The sequence below is a fragment of the Staurois parvus genome, unplaced genomic scaffold (assembly GCF_062004578.1).
Source record: "Staurois parvus isolate SC_StPar_1 unplaced genomic scaffold, SC_StPar_1.0 ptg000061l, whole genome shotgun sequence".
In the NCBI taxonomy this organism is placed as follows: domain Eukaryota; kingdom Metazoa; phylum Chordata; class Amphibia; order Anura; family Ranidae; genus Staurois; species Staurois parvus.
In genome coordinates, this window is record NW_028317857.1 from 3,685,161 (window position 1) to 3,708,248 (window position 23,088).

General features: G+C 38.4%; 1 protein-coding gene across 1 annotated transcript in view; it reads right to left on the reverse strand.

Moving 5' to 3' along the window:
- The window catches only part of NRP1 (neuropilin 1), a 234,722-nt gene that overhangs the window by 130,546 nt on the left and 81,088 nt on the right, over positions 1 to 23,088 (reverse strand). The window contains exon 3 of the mRNA XM_089668696.1: positions 10,562 to 10,743. Within this exon, the coding sequence (XP_089524822.1) occupies positions 10,562 to 10,743 (182 nt within the window). The remainder of the gene's footprint in view (positions 1 to 10,561; positions 10,744 to 23,088) is intronic.

Genomic DNA, 23,088 nt, shown 5'->3' on the forward strand with positions numbered 1-23,088 from the left:
TCAGTATCATGCACTGTTGCAACTGACATTTTTTTGTTTCTCAAGGGTCCAGCACTGTGAAATTAGAGCATACTATGTATATACTACAGGTATTTACACCCTAGCTTAACATTTGCTCAAATGACACAGGGCGAATTATCTGGAGTTCAGGGAGTGCTTGAGACACTGGTGGAATTTTAACTATTGGGGTTATTAGAAGAGGTCACGTTTATGTCACAGCAGGCTGGCTTTAAACACTTTCGGTGTAAGTAAACCTAAGAAGGTGAATGTTCAGTCTCTGAATAACTTTATACCTCGCCCTCGCTGACCTCAAAGGGAATAGAATGACTGGCAGGTTTTCTTTGAAACAACTAAAAAAGAGTAATAGTTTTATTTTGCTTACTTTTGACTTTTTTTTTCTTATTTTGACAATGTGTACTGGAATTTGTACCAGTCATTATTGCTGTTATTATTACTATTATCTTGATCAACTATCTTGAAAAGAACAGCTGTGAAATTAATAATATTTATATAACCCCTGTCAATGGACTTTATTATATATATATATATATATATTATATATATATATATATATATATATATATTGCCAAAAGAATTGGGACGCCGGCCTTTACACGCATATGAACTTTAATGGCATCCCAGTCTTAGTCTGTAGGGTTCAATATTGAGTTGGCTCACCCTTTGCAGCTATAACAGCTTCAACTCTTCTGGGAAGGCTGTCCACAGGTTTAGGAGGGTGTCTATGGGAATGTTTGAGCATAGAAACGCATTTGTGAGGTCAGGCACTGATGTCGGACGAGAAGGCCTGGCTCACAGTCTCCGCTCTAATTTATCCCTAAGGTGTTCTATCAGTTTGAGGGCAGGCCAGTCAAGTTCCTCCACCCGAAACTTGCTCATCCATGTCTTTATGGTCCTTGCTTTGTGCACTGGTGCGCAGTCATGCTGGAACAGAAAGGGGCCATCCTCAAACTGTTCCCACAATGTTGGGAGCATGAAATTGTCCAAAATGTCTTTGGTATGCTGAAACCTTAAGAATTCCCTTCACTGGAACTAAGGGGCCAAGCCCAACCCCTGAAACACAGCCCCACACCATAATCCCCCATCCACCAAAGTTTACATTTGGAACAATGAAGTTAGGTAAGTACTGTTCTCCTGGCAACCTACAGACCCAGACACATCCATCAGCTTGCCAGACAGAGAAGTGTGATTCATCACTTCAAAGAACACATCTCCACTGCTCTAGAGTCCAGTGGCAGCATGCTTTACACCACTGCATCTGAAGCTTTGCACTGCACTTTGTGATGTAAGGCTTGGATGCATCTGCTCGACCATGGAAACCCATTCCATGAAGCTCTCTACGCACTGTTATTGTGCTAATCTGAAGGCCACACGAAGTTTGGAGGTCTTTAGCTATTGACTACAGACAGTTGGCAACTTGTACACACTGTGCGCTTCAGTATGCGCTGACCCCACTCTGTCATTTTACGTGGCCTACCACATTGTGGCTGAGTTGCTGTTGTTCTCAGTTGCTTCCACTTTGTTATAATACCACTTACAGTTGACCGTGGAATATTTAGTAGAAAGGAAATGTCACAGATGGACTTATTGCACAGGTGTCATGGTACCACGCTTGAATTTACTGAGCTCCTGAGAGCGACCCATTCTTTCACAAATATTTGTAGAAGGAGTCTGCCTGCCTAGGTGCTTGATTGTATATACCTGTGGCCATGGAGGTGATTGGAACAATGATTTGGAGGAATGTCCCAATACTTTTGGCAATATAGTGTTTATATGTATTGATCTGTTTCGATATGCAATTTAAAAAGTTCATTAAGAAAGGGCAAGGTTACACGACATTCCATGAGTGGCAGTGATATTTGTTTATATCTTGAGAGCTTATAACTTCCTGTGCACTCTGCTTGTGCTACACTCCTAGTCACAGTGGCTAAATGGTTAGCACTTCCACCTAGCAGTACTAGGGTCATTGGTTTGAATCCCAGCTACGGCACCACCTGCCTGGAGTTTGCATGTTCTCCCTGTGCCTGTGTGGGTTTCCTCCCACACTCCAAAGACATGCTGGTAGGTTAATTGGATCCTGTCTAAATTGTCCCTAGTATGTGTATGTATGTGCGTTAGAGACCTTAGATTGTATGCTCCTTGAGGGTTAGGGATTGATGTGAATGTATAATATATAGGTAAAGCGCTGCGTAAATTGATGACGCCATATAAGTACCTGAAATAAATAAATAATCAGTGGTCTCCAAACTGTAGCCCGAGGGCCAGATGCAGCCCTTTGCTTGCCTTTATCTGGTCATCAGAGTACTAGTTCTCCCTCTGATACGAGGCACTATTTCTCACACTGACAGCAATGCTTGGGGCATTCTTTCTCCCACAGACACCAGCAATAGGGCACTATTCCTCTCACTACACACACACAGTCCAGCCCCCCTAAAGTGTGAAGGACAGTAAATTGGTCCTTTGTTTAGATAGCTTGGAGACCCCTGATCTTAACAATTAAATTATTCCCTTTGGGAACTACAACATACTTCCCTTATGTTACTGAGATAAGAAGAGGGGAGTTTTGTAGTTCTAAACAATGTGGGGGTTATTTATTAAAAATGGAGAGTGCAAAATCTGGTGCAACTGTGCAGAGAAACCAATCAGCTTCCAGGTTTTATTGCCAAAGCTTAACTGAACAGGCTGAAGTTAGAAGTTGATTGCCTACTATGCACAGCTGAACCAGATTCTGAATGCACCAGTTTTAGTTAATTCCCTTCTTTCTGTCCTAAGGAGTCAATGACACTTTTCCATAGATATAGTACAATGAGAAAGGGTAGTAAACCCTAGGACAGGAAATGTGTTAATGGCAGGATCACCAGATGAAATTTAAGTGAAAAAGCCTGAAAAAAAATAAAACTAATGCAGCCACCACATTTAAGAGCTAGTAAGCAGCACGAAAAAAATCTAATTTTTATTTTTGGATTTAGATTCACTTTAAAATAAATGGGTCTTTAGAAAAAAAGATACATGTAAGGAAGGGAAAGACAGAGGAAGAACGTTTTTACCAACTGCAAAACTGTGTAATATTTAACAACAACTAATCAGGCATTGAGAAGGAAGTCAAAAAGCTATTACCAGGTTGTAGTGGTTTATACAAGTCAGCAGGGTTCAATACAAGAATACAGGCAATCAGTACATAATAAATATAAAAGGAAAGGGGGATAAAATCAGCCTGGCATGGAAAGTGAGAAGAGTCCATTGATTTAGATTAGAAATGGTCCTGAGACAGGTATCGTTATAACACATGCTGAGGATATGAGCAACTACCTTGATTTAATGAAGCTTTATGTCCCTCTGTTATTTCTTTCTACCCTGCAATATGTTACTTCCAGCCATGCATCAAGTCAGATTACTTGTTTAAATGCACATCAAGCCACAGCAGGGTTTTGATTATCCAATATTGTGTCAAAGTAAGTCCTAAATCAAGCAAGCGTTTCTTGGATATGCCACTGTTACAGCGGTTTTTAAGGTAAATATAGTTCCGCCTGCTCAGATATAAAAGTGCATTCTCTCTCCTGATACATTCTGATGTCCTACACCTGATTATTATTATTAAAGTGTATCCAAACCCACAACTATTGATGCAACGATCGGCCTCTGAAAATTATCCTCCGAAAATAGGGTTACAAAGGTGCTGATAAAGGCTGTGTTTTTTTTACATTATTGTGCAGCATATTTAAGTTTTTTAAATTTATATATATATTTCATTTTATGTTCTGTCCAATCTACTGTCCATTATATTAATTAAAAAGTCGTATATAACACAATTATATATAAAAATATTTATTTTTAAAAACGTGTCCATTCCGGGTTTCGGTTTTTTGGCCAAGTGCATCCTGAATTTTCAGTTTTGGTCTATGCCATTTCATTTTGGTGCCCCACTACCGACAGTAGTAAAATCAGTCTGTATATGCAGTAAAGCATGCTTGCTATTCTCACTGTGGAACCTAAGGGGTTAATCCTCTGCATTGTGTAAAAAGGCTGTTTGATCCTGTCTTCTCTGATCCTCCCCTTCTTCCACAGATCCCAATCCATCTGCCATAGTTAGAGCAGCAGTGCCAAGTCTGCACATGCTCTGTTTGGCATGTATTGCTAGAGTTTGTTTTTTTTAGGGGGGAAGTGCATGTGATAGGCACAGGGCCAATCAGCACTGTCCAGACAGAGGGTCAGGGGTTATGCAGTCTCATAGGACAGTCAGAGGAGAATGAAAGCTCCTACAAGATTAACCAGTGCTCGGCTGGACACTGATAGAACTCACATAACTGCTATATACTGCTCATAAGAAAAGGTATTTAGCAGTTTATATTTACTAAAATAATTGCATTTCCATGTTCTGTGGAAGACCAAATTTAGTGAATGCAGGGTCCTGGGTTTAGTAACACTTTAAGACTTATGACTACAGCTGCATGAGTGCAAATAATGAAGTAGGATGATCAGACAAACTAAACATTTGCGCTTCTTATTCTATTTTACAATGACACATACAGGTATAGCACTTTCAAAGGCAACGCCACCCATTTATAAGAAGACTTTGTTAATGGGAGACGTTTATTTGCTCCATCCCCATGGGGGGTCAAAGGGCCCACAAAAAGACTTAAAAAAAAAAAAAGAAATAGAGTTTGGCTTGTAAGGCCATACATTTTATCATATCTTGGCTTCAGATACTCAAAGAATCCAGGAGATCCCTTGAGTTAAAGGAGTGAAAGCATTATCAGGGGTGTCAAACTGGCGGCCCTCCAGCTGTTACGAAGCTACAAGTCCCATCATGACTCAATCAAGTCCCATGACTTCCAAAAGCTTCTGCCTTTGGGAGTCATGCTTGTAACTGTTAATCTTGCAATGCCTCATGGGACTTGTAGTTTGGCAACAGCTGGAGGGCCGCCAGTTTGACACCCGTGCATTAGATGTCTGTTTCTAATAAGAGCCAATAAGAAATTCACTTTTATTGCCTGGACTAGCAAAATATCATGTTTTGGTTGTTGTGGCCAACAGCAGGGATGAGCGAAATTGAGATTTTTTTATTTTTCTGAAATTTTAGTAGGAGATTTCAGCAAAATTTTACCATTTTGGCAAACTGCATGGAAACCAATGTGGACTCAAAGTAAACTAAAGGGTCTTTCAAGGGCACAATAAATGACTTCTGAGGATTATGAAAGCTCCTTTCAACTCTCCTTTTACCAAGTAATAACCTCTTATTAGCCTCATTAATATCAATTTTTTTACAAAACAAAATTGTGAAAAATAAAATAAAAATGTAAAATGAGTGTATACAAATACTCGAATGCGGAAAAAAAACAAAAATTCTAATAACACAAAATAAAAAGAACTTAAGTACTCTTAATATATACTATTAAAAAATACCCCACGAAAAACAAATGTCCCCTAGATTGCTTAACAAGTGAATTTACATTTTGGGCTAATTTTGGTAATTTCAAGGCTAAATCAGTTTTGCCAAAATCACTCTGCTCATCTCTACCAGCTAACAGCTTTACATTTCTGTGCAACATTTTATAAACTCTCAACATCCCAGTTTCAGATGAAATGAGCCATTTTATTGACTCTACTTTAGCAAATGATAATCATTGCCTTATATAAAATTTAATTGATGACATGAACTTTAAAAAATTCCGTTGACCATATGACTTTCTTGCTGCCAATAAGCTTTGAACATGTGATAACCAACAGTGAAGGTTAGTATTAATGCTTTGCTCTACTTGTATCCCGACACGTGTACAGTGAGTACGTGTAGTATGTGCATTATATTAACTAATGGTAATATTAAACCCTTGTAAATGATCCCACACTGCTGCCTCTACAGGCTTTTCCAGCAGCAGGAAGAATAGACTGCAGTATTTTCAATATCAATGTGAAGTTGAATTGAGCAGCTGTGTCAACATCACACTTCACTAACTGCCATGAAGAGACTCACACTGGGCTTTCCGAGGGTAGCGAGGGTAGCGACTATACCGAAGGGATAGGAAATTGAAGATCCTGAGATAAGGCAGGGCACAACCTCCACAAATAGAACTTACTCCAAGTATTATTCAAATGACATCCTATAGAGCAATCTTTCACTGTAGTCCCTATTACCAGATTGCCAAACTACAAAACGTTATATGACAATTGAAATCTGTACAAATTTACTAAGAGGAAGCAATGGTCTTATTTACTTGTTGTAGAAAATTAATATTCAAAGCTTCTACATATACATATTCAAAGCTTCTACATATATTGGTTATTGATATTTATTACAGATGTGTCGACTTGGTCTACATGCCGCCCTACTGCTGTTTCTACCAATTAAAAAAATTGCCTAAATAAAATAAGTCCAAACTTTTCTTTAAAGAGTATGTAAACCCAACATTTCATACTCCTGATATGTGCCTGCTGTACCATGTACTTAGTTTGTAAGCTCCAAGGAGCAGGCCCTCCTAACCCTCTTATATTGAACTGTACTGCTGCTGTATTGTCTCCCGTTATATTGTAAAGTGCTGAGCAAACTGTTGCCACTATATAAATCCTGAGTAATAATAATAATGTGCTTGTAAGAAAAAGTATCTTGTTCTCTTTGTATTGCTTCCTTTGTGTGAAATCCCTGGTGCTCCTGCCAGTCCCTCTGCTTTCCTATTAAAAACCGACCACACTAAGCAGAAGAAAACACCGTGGTCAGTTCTTTAACTGTTCTGGAAACTCAGCCTGCTCTCCTCCAATGATCAGATTTGTCCTGACACCCTCTCCCCCCCTGCACAGCCATTCACTGGGAAGATCAGTGTGCTGCTGTTTCTCCTCCCCCAGTTCTTTAGCAGAAGAGAACAGACGGAATGTAATCACTTATAAATGTTTTGCTTTTCATTTCTATTTTATACTTAATGGGTTGTTTTACAAGGTGAAGGTTTACATATACTTTAGGGTGATTGTAGCCTTATTAGTGCACTTGTGACAGAAATAATTGAGTTCTGTCTGGGATACTTTTTTAATTTGTACTAACATACAATTTTCAGGACAAGTTTTCGTGGTATGTCCCTTCAAAGACATGCTGGTAGGTTAATCGGTTCCTGTCTACATTGGCCCTGGTATGTATATGTATGAATGTAATGTATAATATACCTTAGTCTGTACGCCCCTTGAGGGTTAGGGACTGATGTGAATGTACAATATATATATGTAAAGTGCTGTGTAAAATGATGGCGTTATATAAGTACCTGAAATAAATAAATAAATAAGTACTGCTTGGACCTTGAAGAAGAGGACATACCCCAAAAGCTTGTCCTGAAAATTGTATGCTAGTGCAAATAAAAAAAGTATCACGGATAGTACTCAATTGTTCATATACTTTAAGTAAGCCTGTCACAAACTTGGCACATTTAAACTGAAAATTAGGTTCAAGTAATGAAATGTAATATTTTTAATATTTTTATTATATTTTATTATTACTACTACGGGAGATATACAGGATGCTGAAGTTATATACCTTAATTGGTCATGTACAAGTCAAGATGGGCCTAAATATTGAAATTGGCTTTTTGGCATGTAGGAACACTTGAGAGGTGGCAGAGGACAGGCTCAAGTTCAACTTTTTTATGGAAATAATTTCAGCTGTCTGTCTAAATATATGGATCATTTTGATATATAGGGATTGATTTATTGAAGGCAAATAGGTTATTCAATTTTCAAGGGAATTTGCACTTTACAAGGAACATTTCCCCAGGGCTTGGTGAATGTGGTGAAATTTCACTTTGTAAAGAATACACAATCATATGCAAGGAAAAAAACAGCATTTTTGCTTGCACATGATTGGATGATGTAAGGCAGCAGAGCTTTACTGCATTCACTAAGCTCTGAGGAAAAATCCATTGCAACGTGCCACTTCCCTTGCAAATTGAAATGCCTATATGCCTTTAGTAGATCAACCACATGGTTGTTACTGGAGGTAACCTCTGTATATGCAACTTTAATCATAAATACAGAATGAAATGCTGAGGTTTGTGACAGGTTTTAGGACTAAACCGTTTTAATACTAATAAAACATGTCTGGTGCTAGAGACCTGTGCTAAGGGCTGTATCAGACTTAGATGCCCTACATACCATGCATCTACCCATTATTCTTTCTATATATTTTTAAAAATTTTAATTTTAAACTGATAAAACCACACAAAGCCATAAAATAGACAGTGTCCAGCAGAAAACAGATTGCCCTAGGTAGGAATAATCCCAGCTGTAAAATGTAAGCCGTGCTGGGAATTTTAGCTTTTCTAAACATTATTTAAAAAAAAAGAGTTCTATATATTACAGAGCAATACCAGAAACCTGAAAAATCAAACAACATTTATCAGAAGTTCTTGGAATGCAGTTGAAGATTTCATGAAGCAAGCAACACATTCCAGAGAATTGCAGCTACACTGGGCTCTATTGAAATGTCTGTACAATTCAGAAAAATAATTCATGGATCAGCCCATCCAAGACAGATTTTTCAGTTATTAGAAGACTCTCTCACAAACTTTATAGTTGTTTGGTCACGTCAGTGACTGTTTCCATCATGATATCCCTCATGCATACCCATGCTGAACATTTAGACCCCCATCACACCCGGAATATAGCTACAACTGCAATGCTATCTATACCAGAAAGTGAACAAAGTAGAAAAAAGGACACACATTATATGGCCTGACTGTCAAATCTACCTAAATGGCCATTTTGTTTCCAGTGAAGGGAACTGTTAATGTTACAACAGAGAAAGCCAACTGTGCACGTCCAACTTTGTGGTAACAGTTTGGGGAAGACCCACTTCTATTCCAGCATGACTTTGCCCCTGTGTACAAAGCCAGGTCTGTAAAGACATGGTTTTATAAGGATGTGGAGGAACCCCATATCTGTTCCAGCATGACCCTGCTGCTATGTACAAAGCCAGGTCCATAAAAACATGGTTTTATGAGGATATGGAGGAACCCCATATCTGTTCCAACATGACCCTGCCGCTATGTACAACGCCAGGTCCATAAAGATATGGATTTATGAGGATGTGGAGGAACCCCATATCTATTCCAGCATGACCCTGCTGCCATGTACAAAGCCAGGTCCATAAAGATATGTTTTTATGAGGATGTGGAGGAACCCCATATCTGTTCCAGCATGACCCTGCCGCTATGTACAAAGCCAGGTCCATAGAGACAGGGTTTTATGAGGATATGGTCGAACCCCATATCTGTTCCAGCATGACCCTGCTGCTATGAACAAAGCCAAGTTCATAAAAACATGGATTTATGAGGATGTGGAGGAACCCCATATCTGTTCCAGCATGACCCTGCTGCTATGTACAAAGCCAGGTCCATAAAAACATGGATTTATGAGGATGTGGAGGAACACCAGTGGTCTGCACAAAGCCCTGAATTCAACCGTAATAAATACCTTTGGAATGAATTGGAATGCTGACTGTGAACCAGGTCTTTGGGTACAATATGAATAAATGACTGCACTAATGTTCTTCTAGCTGATTGGACACAACTTTCCAAAGGCATACCTCAAATTCTTATGAAAAGCCTTCCCAGAAGATTGGAGGCTGTTTTAGATGCAAAGATGCAGCACAGTGGGTTAATGGTTGGCACTTCTGCCTGGCAGTTCTAGGGTCTTTGGTTTGAATCCCAACCATGGCACCACCTGCCTGGAGTTTGCATGTTCTCCCTGTGCCTGTGTGGGATTCCTCCAGGTACTATGGTTTCCTTCCACACTCCAAAGACATGCTGGTAGGTTAATTGGATCCTGTTTAAATTGGTCCTAGTATGTGTATGTATGAATATACGTTAGGGACCTTAGATTGTACGCCCCTTGAGGGTTAGGGACTGATGTAAATGTACAATATATATTTAAAAGCACTGCATAAATAGGCAGCGTTATATAAGTACCTGTAATAATAATAATAATAATAATAATAAAGACAGGGTAATGGGGAGGCATCTTTATATCAATCCCCATCGGGAAGCTGAGCTGACTTAACTGATCCAATCATGTAAAATTCCAGTTATTTTTATTTTTCATGCACATGATTGGGTATTCTTTGCAAAGTGAACTTTCACCACATTCACATGGCTAAATGAGAATTCCCTTACAAAGTGAGCACACTTTACTCCTTTAGTAAATCAACCCCATAGTGTATAAAAATACAAAGATGCTTGCTTAGTGGTTAGCACTTCGGCCTGACAGCACTAAGATCATTGGTTTGAATCCCAACCATGCCACTAACATGGAGCATGTTTTTTCTGTGATTGTGTGAGTTTTCTCCCACAATCCAAAGAAATGCTCACAGGTTAATTGGCTCCTCTCTAAACTGGCCCAAGTATGTGAATGTATGAATGTGAGTTGGAGACCTTAGATTGTAAGCTCCTTGAGGGCAGGGACTGATGTAAATGTACAATATATATGTGTAAAAGTGCTGCGGAAATACATTTAATAACTAATTTTACCATGTGAAATGTCATATATGGGGAATGTGTCCTTTGGGACTGACCTGCTTTCAAAATCTCATAGCGAATTGAAAATCCAGCGCCATGTGTTTCGTAGTCTGATACAAATCGGACAAACAAAGAAGGTCCATTAGAGATCAGCGGTGGTGGTGCAATCTTCCCGCAGAATTTCCCCAAAAGGTGGCCGGTAGCATTAAGTCCATCAAACACTTCCACGTAGTCATATCTAGTAAAGAAAGGACAGAACAATGTTTTGGTCATACGTGTGTTTCGAAGATCATGGCTATAATTTAGACTATAACACTTTGTAATTTAGCATTAAATACAGTTGTATGTACAGTAATACCTCGGCTTAAGAATTTAATTCGTTCTGCAGGACTTTTCTTATAGCAAAAAATTCTTAAACCGAAACACCGTTTCCCATAGGAATGCATTGAAAACCATTTAATCTGTTCCGGAGATCAGAAAAAAGTAAACACTAATAAATACCGCATGAGTTATTTTATCAAGTCATGCGGCATTTTAGTAGTGACAACCATGTGTTATTATTTCAGCTGTCAGCGGGGTTCCCCACTGACAGCTGAATATAAAAGAATTGCCAGCAATTAAAAAAAATTATTTAAAAAACTGCGTGGGATCCCCCTTCCCATCCATACCAAGCCCTTCGTGTCTGGTATGGATTTTGAGGCGAACTCCCACGCCAAAATTTAAAACAAAATGGCGTGGGGGTCCTCCCCAAAATCCATACCAGACCCTTTTCAGAGCATGCAGCCTGGCAGGTCAGGAAAGGGGGGCAAACAATGTTTCTTTTTAGTTTCTTAAAAGAAACATTTCCGTTAACTTTGGGGAAAGTGACAGCTAATTCTGTGAGCTATAGTGAAGAAAAATAAAGAGCCAGCAATTACATTTAAAAATCAGCACTGACATATACTTCATATTGCGAAAAAAATTTGTAAACCGCGGCATTATTTTCAGTGGATTTTCATTTGTAAACCGAAAATTACTTTAACCGAGGCGTTCTTAAACCGAGGTATTACTGTATTCATAAATCTTCTAACATCAACGACCATACTACAAGATCATACATAAGAAACAACAGCTGTATTAAACATTGGATTCATCTCATTTTTATCATGTAGGCTGTACTTGTGATCTAAGAACATCTTTTTTTTTAATGTGTCATTTGTATGCTCTCATTCAGTAACTGTTTTTGGCAGCAGTATGCAAACTTAGCTTTTTCAATAAATACAGTGCCCCTATGATTTTTTGATGAAAAGCAAAAACACATTTATCTCATAGATTTGGAATGCAAAGCTGGTTTTATTACAGTGGGGGTACCATTTCTTGTTACAAACCCGATTTTTAATGATTAATTAGCCTATAATGACTTTCCAGGGCTGACTGCAAGCTGACATCATCATAAATGAACTGCAGAAGCAATGATGTCATTAAATGGGGCCATATTGTTGAAAATTTTCCTGAAGAAATCAAAATGATTAAGACTTTTGTGAAGCTTTATCTGAGCCTACAAGCTATTTAAAAGGAAAGGAAAATTGTAATGTATTATCATGACCAATTGATATGCTGTTAAATTGTAGAAAACAGTAAAAAAAATGGCCACTGCCCCAGTCTATACCTAGCCTTCACAGCAAGGAGCACATGTAAGGGCGATACATGTTAAACAACAAATACACGTGCCTCTACTATGGGGACTTAAAATTGGAGAGTTAGGAACTACAGAATACTGGGGTGGCAAGACAAGGCTCTGTAGCTTACGCATGTGTTTGCAAATGTGTGCTAACTAAACCCCTGTTTTTAACGCATACTGTTAGACAGGTTAATTTGGTTTGTTTGCAGGTGGCTGGCAAGTTAGAGCTGGGAATTTTTCTTTTTTGTTGTTTGACATGCGTCACCCTTCCATGTCCTCCTTGCTGTGAAGGCCAGTTATAGACTGGGGCAGTGGCCACTTTTTGTACTGTTGAATTGTTGGTTGAAGGGGCGCACTGGACACCTTAGCTGCCATTGTGCTACATGCTGGGTGTCCTGTACCTTTAATGAGGGATGGGCTACCTCATGGTCCATCTGCACTTGGTCTATCCAATAAATATATGCGCCTCTACTATGGGGGCTCTTAAAATTGGAGAGTTAGGAGAGTTAGGAACTACAAAATAATGGGGTGCTGTGACGAGGCTCTTTAGCTTACGCATGTATTGCAAATGTGTGCTAACTAAACCCCTGTATTTAACACATACTGTTAGAAAGATTAATTCGGTTTGCAGGCTGGCTGGCAAGTTAGAGCTCGGAATTTTGTTGTTTGACGTAAATTGTAGAAAACCCTCTTTGAATATCTCCCTAGCCTGATATGTGTCAAAACATCCCCTACTGAGGCAGGACATTCTTCCTTTGGGACACCAAAAGGTGCAGGTCATTCTTTAAAACAGGTATAGTTTGTGTAAGCAAGGGTATATTTAGGGCTTATGTGGGGTGGAAGTTGCACATGTTATCATTTTGAAACATTATGAGGAGTGCAACTCAGTAGTGTTATTTTACATTAAACAATATAAGTTCTGTATAAATTATTGTGGTTCATTGATTGAGCCTAATTAACAAACTGCTAGTAGAATTCAGCAAACAGCTGAGTTCAGTCAGAAAGGCCACTCTGTTTCTCTTAACCTAAAGCTTCCAAAGCGGAGCTGCAGCTTCATTTTCCATGATTCTATGTTGTGTAATTTTTTTCTGCTTCTGTGAGAAATCCTTTTGTAGGTGGGATTGAGAACACCTGGTCCTTAATATTCACATGGCTTAGAAACAGCTACAGTATCTTGAAAAAGTATTCATACCCCTTGAAATTTTTCACATTATGTAATATTACAACCAAAAACGTAAATGTATTTTATTGGGATTTGATGTGATAGACCAACACAAAGTGGCACATAGTTGTGAAGTGGAATATTAAATGGTTTTCTCTACCAGCTTTGCACATCTAGAGAGTTACATTTTTTCCAATTCTTCTTTGTAAAATAACTCAAACTCTGTCAGATTGGATGAGAGCATCTGTGGAAAGCAATTTTCAAGCCTTGCCAGAGATTCTCAATTGGATTTAGGTTTGGACTTTGACTGGGCCATTCTAACACATGAATATGCTTTGATCTAAACCATTCCATTGTATCTCTAGCTGTATGTTGAGGGTTGTTGTCCTGCTGGAAGGTGAACTTCCGCCCCAGTCTCAAATCTTTTGCAGACTCTAACAAGTTTTCTTCTAAGATTGCCCTGTATTTGGCTCCATCCATCTTCCCATCAACTCTGACCAGCTTCCCTGTCCCTGCTGAAGAAAGGAATCCCCACAACATTATGCTGCCACCACCATGTTTCAGGGTTGGAATGGTGTGTTTAGGGGGATGTGCAGTGTTAGTTTTCCGCCGCACACAGCATTTTGCTTTTAAGCCAAAAAGTTCAATTTTGGTCTCATCTGACCAGAACACCTTCTTCCACGTTTGCTGTGTCTCGCAAAATGCAAACAGGATTTCTTATGGCTTTCTTTCAACAGTGCCCATGTCGTGGACGGCCATGTCTTGGCAGGTTTGCAGTTGTGCCATAATCTTTTTAAAACTTCAATCATGTTTTCTTCAATATCTCTCTTTATATTTGCACAATTTTTTTGTTTCGGTGCACTCCTATAGTATTTGACTGCTGAAACCAAATATTAATAGTACTGCAGAGTAGACTTAAACTCATACAGGCAGTGTTTTCTTTGTATCATATTTGTTAATGCCCCATTAGTTTATAGCAGCCTTCCCCAACCATGTTTCCATGGAACCCTAGGGTTCGTGCAGAAATTACTTGGGGTTCATTCAGCAGTTTCTGCCTCTCATATAAGTTACCTGTAAGGGAAGGGAGTTTCGATTCTCCTGAATGACCACAATGACCATCAAAAAAGGAGCATTCTTCCTACAGACCATAAATGTAAGGGGCATTCTTCACACTGACCATCATGCAAATGCATGAGCTGTGTTATCAAGGGGTTCCCTGAGCCTGTTAAGTTATTCAAAGGAGTCCTTCTGGTTAAAACGTTTGAGAAAGACTGTGTTATAGCAACAATTTCACACTATACATGCCTACTTTGGGTCAAAGCGGTTGTCCACTGTGGCCACATGTGAATAACTAGACCACTGTATCCATAAGGCACTGAATAACTGTTAGATGTCAACCCCCCACCACAGCCTATTTGGGCCTGGATATTGGGTGGCTAGACAAACATTTTTTATATTTTATATATTAGCTACACAAAGAGAAAACGATTAAAGAACAAAAGAGTCCAGGGAATTGCCAACCTTTCTAAAAGAAACAAATAGCACTATAATTAAATTAATAGGTCCAGTTTAACAAAAATAAAAGTAGGCACTACAGAAAAATGTAGCATCACACAAAAATGATGAGAGATTAAAAAAATCTTTCTATAAAATATTTGGCTTGGAACTACACAAAATGCAATAATTCTAGCTAAATGCCTACAGCTATTTAATTGTAAGATGTATGTGCTTTTAAAATGCATCACATAAGCGGCACAACTAAATTTAATTATTAGCCGTTTTAAAACTAATGTAATCATGTTGTATTTGTCCATGTGTACATTTTTTACTACATTTATTTATCATACATGGCATATAAATTACACAGCATTAAATAAATAAATGAGAGAGAGAGATCCTTTTTTTTAAAAAAAAAAATGTAAAAATGAGGGTAATATTTTTATATTTCTATTATTTTCTTCTTATGGTTCTTAATGCTGCTTTCAGCTGTCTTGTACCAAGCCTTCTTAAGCAGAAGACAAATGTTCAGTAAAAGTCCACTGGGACCAAGATACAATGATATCACTAGTTAGTGCAGGCAGGTAATGGGTTCTTACTTGAAAAAAAAAATGCATTACCTCATCAAGTTAATTTGTATTCCAGTATTGCTGAACATCAAAAAGAAAGAAAAATGACACTGGTGGGTCATATGCATTAGCATATGTGGATTATTGAATTAGCTACAAGTCGCTCAATACGTTTGGGCTGTTATGGTGGCTCTTGGTTCTTGTGCTACCTAAATATGCTGTGTTATTGCAAATTCATTGCAAATTGCTTGGAAGATGAAGAATATTTGGAATTCTAGGACAAATAAGCCTATGTCTGTTCTGCTTTTTCCTGACTGATACGGACGGCACAAAAACACTACATCTATTATTCTTCCATAAACGATTACTCGCAATAAAATTGGAATGATTGCATGGTTAAAAAAAGTCACTTCCTGTAACTCTGTAAGCTAAATGACCAAGTTACAATTTTCCACAAACCCTTTGGCAGTATAGTTGTGCATAAAGGATATATAAATTATGTGTATTTCATTTGTTTGGACTGAACTCATTAGTGACTGGTTTCATTTCATCTGTTGCAGCTTTCTAAACTGTGTGTTTGGCCTGTGGAAAGTACTTTGTTGCGATCATTTCCATGCACGTGACAGCAGTTTCTGAGTACACCTGGGGTCTTCACCAAATTAAGGCCACTGTATAGTGCGTATTGTGGCTTGAGCCAACATTTGTATGAGAATGCAGCCTGTATAATGAAGCATGGAGCCTCTGATATGTGACAAACAAGAACATTTTGTATTTAAATCGACTCAGGGGACATTTAATGAATGCCTCAAATTATTCCAGCACTCCGGAGTATTCCGCTACTCCAACACTCATCTTGTGCAGCTGTGTACATGGCTGTGGTTAGCATTATTTTTGAATGTCTCTGGATTTTACCTTGATAAAGAGGCCATGTGTTTCTAGATTTTATGTGCTGTTCTCTGTCATATTCAGAGAAGCCTACACAGCACAGAATCATGTGACAAGAGCCTGTACAATTGCACAGGAGCAGACTTTTTGGGTGGTGGTCTGGCTTCCTTTTGGCTTACAATGTTGGCTGGGGCATACACCCCATTTTCTGTGTTATAGAATCAAAAGGCTTCCTCTCATTAAATCTGAGCTTGTGACATCTTTTCCTGACCTCTAGGCAAAATATGTCATACATTTCAGAAGTCTTCAGGAGGTGAGAAGGCGTTTTCCCAGTTAAGCACAGCCTCCTGCCTGCATGCCTGAGGTAAAGGCAGACGGATTCCAGGAAGTAAATACAACATGAATTATCTGCCCTTACTCAAGATGACCATGGTCAGAAATGCATTAGACAATGAATTAAATAGCACTTTTGGTTTGTGGTGCTCAGATACATTGTAGGTCCCATACATGGATCAAAATTCTTCTGGTCTCTGCTGAACTGGCTGAATTTCAATCCATGTGTAGCTGGCTCAAGCTATCTCAGCTTAGCTACAGCTGTTACTGATACCCAGTACACACGTTCCAAAATTCAGCAGGAACTAGTCGAATTTTGGAACATGTGTGCCGCTATCTGTTCAACGGAAGATGGTCTAACGACCACTGGTTGAATGAAAAAAGCCTGTACATGTATACTGAGTGTTTTCCAAATACTTCTGTAAAGATTCTATTAAAGAGTGTATGACACATAAAAGCAGCAGCTTCTATAAAAAAAAGTCACAAAAATAGATATATGTTACTACAAACATTGTACTGTACTATTCTCCATTTTCTTACCATTAGCTCCACTTTCCTGTTATAGTACTATAGCTTGACTGCATTGCCCAAAAGACCTCGGTACACCCATACAATAGTGTGTCCATTGTGAGTATGGAAAGAATACAGAAAAACATTTCCAAGAATCAGGTAAAAGTCATGATATATGTCGGTACAAAACTATAAAGAGAAAAAAATAGGTGTAAGGCTTGAAGTGTGCCCTAAGCCAGGGACAACTCTATCTAGACTGAACGTCAAGCTCAGTTGGCCACAGTAGTGCTCAAATAGACCTGTAGTGGTATCCAAAAAAGCCTCCTTTCCTGCCACCAAAACATACTGCTACCAAACACATCCTATAAGCATTTTCAAGGCAACAGGGGTAAAAAAAAAAATCTTATTAAGCTACAGTGAACCCAAGGGCTTCCTAAAACACTCAGTTTTGCTCTAGGCTTACCCTAGCGTGCAGCTAAAAATAATATTATCATTTAGCACATACAATCCCCATCAACATTATTGTTATCCTTTTTAAAGAATGTACAAAGAAAAAAGTGTTCCTTCGGTCTACGGTACATAGTTGTAGACAAGCAAAATAATAAAAATGCATTTAATATAACCGTGCATAACAACGTTCCTAATGATTTAGAGCCAAAACTCCTAGAGACACTAGAGACAGATAACCCTAAGGGTGGCTCCACTCCTAAAAGCCTTTTCATGCTTGAGATTCATGAGCATCTAAACACTACTACCAGCATTTTCCAACCCCCGTTTCAAAACACAAGAAAAACAAAAATAATAAAAAAAGAGAAAATGTGCTGTGATTTCCATATGAAATGATGTTTTGTAATAAGCTCATTCAGATGCAGACGTAGCTTTCTTGGGAAAAACAAAATGCCTGTATTTCAAGTATGTTTTTTTTCGTCTCTGCCAGTATGAAATAAATACAGTATGTCTCCACATTCTGCTCGGATAAATAATAAGGTTCAAGGCAGGTTCTTTAGTAGAGCCATCTGTACGGGCCTGCACAATGTTACTGAGTGCATATAGAATGGAACACGTCTAATGAGAGGGAAGTATGCATCATCAGATACTTTATTCCGTGCAGGTTGCTTTACTGCACGTTTCATCTCACTACACTTCAAATTGGTTCTGTAGGCTGCTGACACTCTAGTTTAAATAGGGCCTATCACAAAGGCAAAGAAATGTACAAGTCACTGATAGAAGAATCTATTTCTCAACTCATAAAATAAATAATGCCTTCCAACTTTCTGAGACCGAAAAGAGATGTAATGTAGTCAAAGGACATATTCTTGCCAAGCACCCCCCACACCCTACCCATTACATAGAGCAGTGGTTCTCAACCTTCCTAATGCCGCGACCCTTTAACACCGTTCTTTATGTTGTGGTGACCCCCAATCATAAAATTATTTACCCAGTAATTATAATTCATGAAGTGTCGTTTTTACCTCCAATACTGCTTCTTTCAACATAGTAGCTGCTTTTAACAGAGTAGCTGCTTTCAACACAGCAGCTGCTTTCTACACAGTAGCTGCTCTTTACACATCGGAAATATGTGTTTTCTGATGGTCTTGGGCAACCCCTGTGAAAAGGTCGTTCGACCCCCAAAGGGGTCGCGACCCACAGGTTGAGAACCACTGACATAGAGCTTGAGGAATTAATATTCAAGAAATGAAGACCCACAAGTGCTCTGTTTGACCACTACCTATTCTTTATACTGGCTTTTCAACAAATGCAATGAATTATAGATTGGATATGAAAGTTTATTGCTAATTTATTTAATTTTTTTTTTATAATTCTATCAATTTTATTAGTAATTTAATAGTATATTTGTATTTTTATAATATTATAATTTTGTTACTATAATTATATATTTTTAATTTATTTTTCTTGTATTTGTATATTAACATTAATTTTATTAGTGTAATAATATATTTTCTTTTTTTACTTTTATAATAATTTTTTAAATATACTAATACATTTTTACAGAGGTCTGTATATCAGACTGGAAAGAGGAAGGGATTTAGTTCTTAACAGGGATAAATGAGCAGCTTAAACTGCTATGGAACAACAATTTTCAAAGAGTTGCTTTCATCAGAGCCCTTTCACTTGCTTTCAACAGAGCCCTTTTACTTGCTTTCACCAGAGCCCTTTCACTTGCTTTCATCAGAGCCCTTTCACTTGCTTTCATCAGAATGCTTTCACTTGCTTTCATCAAAGCCTGGTTTGCCTCTTTCTAATTGTCTTATCTAATTGTTCATTTTTTCTAATTTTTTAAAAATAAATAAAAACATTTGTTCTAATTTTTATAACTGTGTAATAGTCTAAATGTCTTGTCTACTTTCTAACGTTCTTTTCTTTTTTCTAATTTTGGATAACGTAAGAAATTATTAGGACCCCTTTTTCCTCAGAAGGTTGGGAGGTATGTATACTCTAATACAGTCACCAAATAATCTGTGGTCTGTAGTAGATGGGGTAGAATGAATGAGAATGGTGAGATAGGAGTGTTGGCAAAAACTTTTTAAAAGTTAGGTTTTTCTTTAAATGTAGGTTTCTGGCTAATATCACAATATTTTATAGACTCTTTCCAAAAACCTTCTGCATAACAAACATCTTCCAGATAACGGATGCTACAGCTTAGGGAAACCAATGGAAACAACTAAATTGCAAAATAGCAGAAAAGTGGCCATTTTAGTGACAAATTGCCAGCACACTCTGTTTATTTACTTTTGATCTACTCCAGAATCAGAAACGTTAATTCAGTCTGATGGGTCCACTTTAGGTTTGCAAAATATTGACTGTAAAATTGAGCATTACAATTTCCTGAGCAGGTTTGCCATTCCCTGATAGCGCTATCAGGCAGAATCTCCGCTATTTATGAGAAATTTAAATGATTCCTCTAAATACGAGATGCAGGCGGAATTCTGCCATCTGGTACGTATTATAAAGTCATTTGTAGCATCTCTCTGCTTCACTCTGAGCAAAATCCTCCTTCCTGCCAATTTTCTAGCCAATAAAAAGACTTGTAATTTATATTTGTTTACCTGCTCCAGATTACCCCGAATTCACTGATAAGGCCAAAACATTTGGCAAATAACCGTGGGCAAGTATCGCAAGCAGACCATTACAAGATCAATATTTGAACACATGTCGTGCCATTTGTGTATTCTGGCATTTTGTTGCTCTGTTAAACCATTAGGGACTGGGAGCTATGGATTATACTGGAGGAGGCTTTTTGACATATAAAGGACTGAACAGAAAACTGCTATCATTTCCATCATCCTGTAGGAATAAACTGAACATCATGACTTGTGGCACAGAAGGCCTGTGTTGCTAATTAGAATTAATAATACCTTCTACTATGTAATATTTTCCCCATAATGTTCATCTATTATCCACTGCTTTCTGAACTGGAAACTATATTGTATTTCCAGTGAGAACATACAATATGTAGGCTTATTTTTATATTATTTAGGTAAAAGTTAATTTTGATATGCCTCTTCTACATTTCCAGGCATGGGGTAATATATTTTCAGTACAGTATTAGATATATGAATTCCTATTGGACAACAGAGTGTTGGCGAGTGAAGGGAAGGTAAGAGTAGGCAGCATGTTTAAAATGTATATAAACACAAAATCTCGTTTTCAGTATTTTTGGTATCATATCTCGCTATATACAGTTTTCCCAAGAATATTTATTTATTTATTTCAGGTACTTATATAGCGCCGTCAATTTACGCAGCGCTTTACATATATATTGTACATTCACATCAGTCCCTAACCCTCAAGGGGCATAAAATCTAAGGTCCCTAACCCACATTCATACATGCACATACCAGGGCCAAATTAGACAGGAGCCAATTCACCTACCAGCATATCTTTGGAGTGTAGGAGGAAACCGGAGTACCCGGAGGAAACCCATGTAGACACAGAGAGAACATGTAAACTCCAGGCAGGTGGTGCCGTGGTTGGGATTCGAACCAACGACCCTAGTGCTGCCAAGTGGAAGTGAATATCATATTTTTTAATCTGTTGCAAAGTTTCTGACCTGAAAATGCTGCCATTAGCATCACTTCCTATTGAAGGCTGACAACACAAAACTCCTGCTTCACAATTGGCACAAGGTTGTCAGCCTGCTTTGTGAACTCCTTCAGTTGGCCATTGGGCTGCCTATCTGATAGACCTGATTGGCAGTCCAATGGATAACTGACGGAGTGCACATGGAATGCTGAACACATCTACTACTAAGTATAAGACAGTCGATATGTTGACTTCAAATCACGTGCAATGGAAATTCCTTTTTTTTACATTTCCCAGTGCATGATTGCATATTTCAAGTAAACAAATAATCACAGGGCTACAGGAACTTCATATTTCTTTAGCAATTCAACCCCTAGTGTAAAGTCCATGAGTAGACAGTGTAGAAAATGTCAGCCCTCAAGTAACCTCTGACTCCTTGACACATGCTGCACTGTCAAAAAAAGTCAAGCTAAAAGAGGGGGCAAACATAAACCTTTCATATGTAAGTCCACTCAGTTGAGGCTCCATTCACAACTAAGTGTTTTATAAATATGTACAAAAATGGCATTTTTTTTTCTGCATGATTACGCAATGTGCTAAAAATGTGTGTCATGTTTTCTGTGCCATTCATTGCTAATTGCACCCCATTGAAAAACGCATGGCAAAAAATGTGTAAAACTGAATTTGCAGCATTTGTCTTGCGCAGAGCAGCCCATTGAAATCAATGGGCTGCCCTATGCATATAGAGCAAAAATGTGCACAAAAAAGTGCATTTAGAAAACGCTAGGTGTGAATGGGACTAAAGGCTACATGCACATGGGTGCATTTGCCTGTTCAGTGTAAAGAAACTTCATATTTCTGGTGACCTGGTAGTCCTAGAGCTGCCTCCAGCAACCCATAGACATGAATGGGTGAAGGTAGCTGTACGCAGCTATTTGTGTAACGTAGCACACAGATATAATGCATCTACCATGTGGTACTTTATGCCAAAAGCGGTCCATGGCTGCATACAGCTACCTTCACCCATGTGTGTCTATTGTCTGTATGCAGCTCTATGACATCCAGTACACTAAAAAATACGTAGTGAATGTGTAGACTTCAGGCCCCATTCACACCTAGTGTTTTCTAAATTCGAGCAAGCGTTTTTTGTGCATGTTTTCTTGCAACACGCATAGGACAGCCCATTCATTTCAATGCATAGTAGCTCATGTAGCTTTTTGTTGCATTCAGTTTTGTACGTTTTTACTATTGCATAATATCCTAAGGCCTCTGGACACTGGATGTTGTTGCTATCTCTCTTAGAAACCTTTCCTCCTGGTGTTTTGGCAGAAAAACGCTTGACGCTTGAAAATGCATGTAATGCATTTAGGAGAGCCAAGCACTTGCGTATTAATTCATTTCATTTTCCAGAACAGTAACTTATTTCGGCCCTTAAAACACATAATTCATTGCCCCATGGGGTCTGAACCACTATTACATCATGTGATGTCATCCGAATTAAACAAATTCATTAGTTAATTTCGGTATAATTTTCTTTGTCAGATTTCCTGACATTCGTTACCATGTTAATTTGGAGATTCTTATACATCAGAATCTCCGAAAATTAAATTTTTCCCATAAAACTAATTGAGACAAACAAAATGCTCATGTCTATGTAGTTTACAGGCATCAAAAGGTTTTTCTGCAAAAATTTTACTATTCCTGGACGTGCTGGCAGTGTTTTTTTTCTGCCTCTAAACGCCCCTGCCTCTAAAGGTCTATGGACACATAGGCTAACATGCAGGGCGAAAAATGCCAAACGCCCCTAAGAGCAAAAACATCCATTGTGCATACAGCCTAAATGGCGATTTTCAGTGTCAAGAGCTGTTGAGCGTTTTTTTCAGCAGCCCCTGAACTCTCCCTGATGGTTTCCTATGTGTCCAT